The sequence below is a fragment of the Chrysochloris asiatica genome, unplaced genomic scaffold (genome assembly GCF_000296735.1).
Source record: "Chrysochloris asiatica unplaced genomic scaffold, ChrAsi1.0 scaffold00209, whole genome shotgun sequence".
NCBI lineage: Eukaryota > Metazoa > Chordata > Mammalia > Afrosoricida > Chrysochloridae > Chrysochloris > Chrysochloris asiatica.
This window is the reverse complement of record NW_006408727.1, coordinates 54,050-59,726: the sequence shown is the minus strand read 5'-3', so window position 1 is coordinate 59,726 and position 5,677 is coordinate 54,050. Positions and strand designations below refer to the sequence as shown.

Sequence of the window (5,677 nt, the reverse complement as noted above, 5' to 3'; positions counted from 1 at the left end):
ACATAGGACCTTGACACAAGACTAGGTGTCAGACAAGTTGACTGCAAACCTCTTAAGAAAGGTGAAAGCAATGAAAACATTTTGGCTGCCTCAGGTCTTTTCTATTGACTTGACATTGTCCTTATTGGAGTGAAGTCCTTTAAACGGAAGAATCCATGAACTTTTTTCCTCAAATGAAGCAATGCCTGGAAATACTAGCACATTAGACTTTTTATGTAAACAATAATCATTAAAATTCAACAAGACACTATATATATAGCAACAAAGTTCATGGTTTTGCCATAAGAGAGATGAAAAATCATTATGGTAGTTTATAAAACAGTATTCTGTATCATATACTCACAATTAAATTGATGACCGCCAAGAGAAACAGAAGGATAATCACACAGATGGCTAAATTGCCCTTTCTTCCTCTCAATCCCGTTTTATGGAGACGATCTTCATCGATTGGAATATATCCAGCTTTGAAGTTACTATTATGCTCTTTACTAATGTTCCTTCTTTCAACAGCCTTCTCACACATAGACTTCTTGACAGGACCATTGGAACTTTGCTACAAACAAAATGCAGCACAATGAAAAGCTATCCCCTCTCTTTTTGATGCATTTAGTATGTGCACATTCATCAGTGAGCATAGCTGAGTTGGTATCTTTTCCACGAGTAAACTCTGTGTCATGTAGAATCAATGCAGTCTCACAGTGACTCTTTGTAGGGCTTTGAGACTCTAAATCTTAAAGGGAGCAGAATGCCCTATCTTTTTCCTATGGAGTGACCCGTGGGTTTGAACTACAGACCTTGTAGTTAGCAGCCTGATCCCAAACTCCCGGTGTCGCCAAGACTCAGGTAAACCCCTTGTCATACTGACTGTAGGCTCCCAATTCAGCTGCTAATGTGCTTAGAGGAGAAGTACAGAAAAAACTTCCGTGTGACTCTTTGGTGACATGTATTCCTTCTCTGTGAAATTCTGGTATAGCACTGTAGGATAAGCACTGGACTGCTAACCCAAGCCATGATATTTTCAATAACCTCATAGGCATGTGAAAGTTGGAGAGTGAATAAGGAAGGTCGTAGAAGAACTGATGCATTTGAGTTATGGCATTTGAGGAGAATATTAAAAGTGCCATGGATGGCCAAAAGAACAAACCGATCTGTGTTGGAAGAAGTACAGCCAGAGTGCTCCTTAGAAGTCAAGATGGCCAGACTTCATCTCTCACACTTCAGACATATTATTAGGATTTAGGATCCCTAGCAAAAAGAAAATGCAAGGTCCCTTCTTCAAATATCAAGCCTGGATCTACAGAGCACAGGTCCTTTCAAAGCACAGGACAGGCAGGTCAGATAGTTTGCATGGCCACTAAGCCTGCCCTGCCCTAGTCTCAGAGTAGGTTAACCAAGTGAAGGGTTGGCTCTAACCATTTTAGCAGGGTGGCAGGAACAGGTAAGTACTTGGCTGCTAACCAAAAGGTTTAATCCCACCCAGTGTCTCTGTAGTAGAAAATAGTGGTGATCTGCTTCAGTGACGATTACAGCAAAGAAACCCTACAGGACAGTTCTACTCTGTCACATAGAGTCACCACGAGTCAAAATGGAGCCCATGTCACCCAGCAACAACAGAATACAGGCCAACTTCAGGTAACTGGAAAATTCAGTTTAGTTCAGGATTCGACACATACATGTGTAAGTCACCTATATGTTATTATATTGTGTCATAGATTGACTTGTGTCCTTCCAAAACCTGTGTCAACTTGGCTGGGTCATTATTCTCAGTGGTTTGGCAGTTATGTAGTGATGTCATGTGACAGTTATGTGATGATTCCCTATTACGTGATCTGATGTGATAAATCAGTAAAAGTGCTAAGAGTGGGCTGCAATATCCAGAATCCCATCACAACCCTGATTGGATGTAAGGGAGTTTCCCATGGGTATGCCTTGCATCAAGAGCTAAAAGGAGAGAGATATGAGCAAAGAAGTGTCAAGAGTGGACCGCGTCCTTTGGATCCGAAATCCCTACACTGTGAAGCTCCTAGATCCAGGCAAAGACTGATGTCAAGATACATGGAGACCACCAAGGAATGCTGGGCCTGCAGATGTTGAATCCTTTCTCCAAAGCCAGCGCTCAGAATTCAGATTTCTAGCCTCCTACAAGGTGAGAGACTCAATTTCTGTTGTTAAAGTCATCTGCTTGTGGTATTTCAGTTTAGCAGCAGCACTGGAGAACTAAGACAGGGAAATTTAGGATTGGATCTGACTGCCCAGTTTACAAGTGAGGCAAGGATGGTGTTGTTGTTAAGTACCATGGAGTTGGTTCCGACTCCTTATAGGGTTTCCAAGGAGTGGGTGCTGGATTTAAACTGCTGACTTTGCAGTTAGCAGTCCAGTGCTTATTTTTTAGCACCAATGTAGATGGGAAAGAAATGTCTGGAACAGAAGCTGATACATCAGAGGCAAGTCATTTTATCTCAACAACTCCAAGAAGCTTCTCCTCCTTTCATTTTCACTCATGCCTTTACATTTTATTTTCATGTTACAAACCTGCAACTTGCCTACTGTTTTAGCTATTCTTTTCTGCACTTATCTGGCTATTTGATTTTCAACTCCCTGAGGCAGATTTTGTGTATTTACCTTTTATGTCTCTTAGAATGTCTTCCCCAATGACTTACATCAAATAGTGTTTACAAATAGTTAACTAAGAAAACTTAAAACAATTCTGTCAAGTGATGCAGGTCCAAGCAGTGTTTTGTTCTGCTGGGAATAGGGTGACTCACTATGAGTTGGTACTAACTTGATGGCACCTAACAACAACCACAACAAACTGATAAAAATTTGTAACCCCAAAGACTTACTCATTGCAAATACCTTTTCAACAACATAAATAGAGTCAACCTCACTGAATGGAATATGTAGGAATTGTATTGACTACATCTGAGGAAAGAGATGGTAGAAATACTCAAGAACAAGGTGACTGTGGAACAGGTCATCAACTGTTCACATGAAACTTCAAGTTGAAGCTGAAGAAAATTAAAACAAGTCCACAAGAGCCAACCTATGACCGTCAATATATCCCACCTGAACGTAAAGACCACCAAAAATCCGATGTGATACACTGAACACTAATGACCAATGACCAAATGAATTGTGGGATGACATCAAAGATATCATACATAAGGAAAGCAAAAGGTCATTAGAAAGATAGAAAAGAAAGAAAAGACCAAAATGAATGTCAAAAGAGACTCTGAAACTTGCTGTTAAATGTAGAGTAACTGAAGCAACTGGAAAAAATGAGGAAGTCAAAGAGCTTAACAGAAGACTTCAAAGGGCAGCTCAAGAAGACAAAGTAAAGTAGTCAATGTGCAAAGACTTGGAATTAGAAAAGTATTTCTCAGGCAAAAAGAACTGAACAAAAATACAAGTCTCAAGATGCAATAATGAAGGATTCTATGGGCAAAATATTGAACATCAGAGCAAGCATTAAAAGAAGATGGAAGAAATGCCCAGTCACTGTACCAAAAAGAATTCACGGAAGAAGTCCAAGCTGCTCTGATGGTATTGACAAAAAACAGGGTTCCAGGAGTTGATGTAATTCCGACTGAGAGGTTGCCACAAAAGTATGCCACACTGGAAGTGCTCACTCATCTATGCCAAGAAATGTGGAAGTGAGCTACCTGGCCAATCAATTCTAAGAGATCCATTATCTGTGCCCATTCCAAAGAAAGATGACCCGACACAATGTGGAAATTATTAAATAATATCATTAGCATCACATGCAAGTAAAATTTTGCTGAAGATAATTCAAAACCAGTTGTAGCCACACACTGACAGGGAACTGCCCTAAATTCAGAAGATGACATGGGATGAGGGATATCACTATAGGCATCTGATGGATCTTGGCAGAAAGCAGAGAATACCAGGAAGATATTTACATGTGCTTTATTGACTATGCAAAGGTATTCAACTGTGTGGATCATAACAAACTAGTGTTAACATTACGAAGAATACATATTCCAGAACACTTAATTGTGCTCATGAGGAACCTGTACATAGACCAGAGAGCAGTTGTTCCAACAGAACAAGAGGATATTGAATGGTACAAAATAAGGAAAGGTGTGTGCCAGGGTGATATCTTTTCACCACACTTATTCAATCTGTATGTTGAACAAATAATTGGAGAACCTATATGAAGAAGAAGGACGGGAAGAAGATTCATTAACAATCTGCAATATGCAGATGACACAAGTTTGCTTACTGAAAGCAAAGAGGAGTTGAAGCATTTGATGAAGATCAATTACAGCCTTCAGTTTGGATTACACTTCAGTGTAAAAAGTACAAAAATCCTCACAACTAGATCAGTAAGCAACATCACAATTGAAGCTATCTGTAATTTCATCTTACTTGAATACACAGTCCACGCATATGGAAGCCAAATAACATACTGCACTGGGCAAATGCGTTGTAAAAGATCTCTTAAAGTGCTAGGAAGCAAAACGTCACTTTGAGGAGTTAACGTGTGCCTTTCAACTGCCTCATATGCAAGCCAAAGTTGGGCAATGAATAAGGAAGACCAAAGAAGAACTGATGCCTTTGAATTATGTTGTTGGACAAGAGTATTGAAAAAAACATGGACTGCCAAAAACTCAAATCCCAAATCCGTATGGGAAGAAGAGTTAGAATGATCCGTAGAAGCGACAATGGCAAGACTGTCTCTTGTACTTTGGACATGTTATCAAGAGGCACCGACCAGTCCCTGGAGAAGGACTTCATGCTTGGTCAGTTACAAGATGGTTAAAAAAAGCTGAAGACTCTGAAGGAGACGAATTGATACAGTGACGCTGGCACAGGCAGACTGGATGGTACCTAAGAGAACAAATCTCTAAACCTAAGAGGGAGGGGAACCTGGATGCCTGGGTATCAGGAATAGTAAGGACAGAAAAGGCAACAGCTGACCTTCTCCCTGCTGGTGTTACGAGAGCCTCCCTGCCCAGGAGCTGAGGTTATTTTTATACGCCTGTGTGCTGCCCGCCAAGCCCAGCACGTCCTGGGGCGGGCTCCAGGCTGGCATGGCCACCACCCATTCTATGAGAACGGTGACCCCTCCTCACCCTGGCTAGGGCAGTCAGGCCAGGCCGAGGACCGCGGCGTGAACCCCTCTCCTCCCTTCCCGCGGCGCCCGGCCGGGACCTTGCCCAGGATCCGCCGGCTTTGACAGCATCTCTAGCTGCAGAGAGCGGACAGCAACTCGCGGCCCGCCTGCCCTCGCGCTGCCTGGTCCCGGCCTGCCCAGCAAGTCCCGTACAGTGCCCGCAACCGTTGGGCCCGGCCTCCCCGTTTCCGCTAACGCTGCGTTTGGTAAGACGCACAAACCTGCTCGGCAGCCGCAGCCGCCGCCGCTGCCGCCATCTTCCGAGGGCCGCAGCGCCGCGCCCTCCCCGCAGGGCAGTGCCCGCGCACTGCGCCTGCGCCCGGGAGTTGGCTTGGGGAGGAGGGGGGACGGGATCGAGGCGCAGCAGCCGCCCACGCCCCCACCAGCGGGAAGGAGGGTTTGAAAGAGGCTGGGAGAGTGAGGTGCAGCCTCGGTCTTGGTCTCAGGGCCGTGGACCCTGATGTCGGGGTGCGTGTTCCAGAAAGTGTCAGGCGACAATTCCACGAGAGCTCAGGCTGCCTCGGAATTCTTCCAAAAGGG

General features: G+C 43.8%; 1 protein-coding gene across 1 annotated transcript in view; it reads right to left on the bottom strand.

Annotated features, from left to right (window-relative positions):
* Nucleotides 1-5,421, bottom strand: part of SGCB (sarcoglycan, beta (43kDa dystrophin-associated glycoprotein)) — a 22,065-nt gene extending 16,644 nt beyond the window's left edge. Inside the window, exons 1-2 of the mRNA XM_006872663.1 lie at nucleotides 5,359-5,421; nucleotides 344-553 (exon numbers count right to left, since the gene is read on the bottom strand). Of these exons, the coding sequence (XP_006872725.1) occupies nucleotides 344-553; nucleotides 5,359-5,394 (246 nt within the window). The 5' untranslated portion in view covers nucleotides 5,395-5,421. The remainder of the gene's footprint in view (nucleotides 1-343; nucleotides 554-5,358) is intronic.
* Between the last annotated feature and the right edge of the window lie 256 nt (nucleotides 5,422-5,677).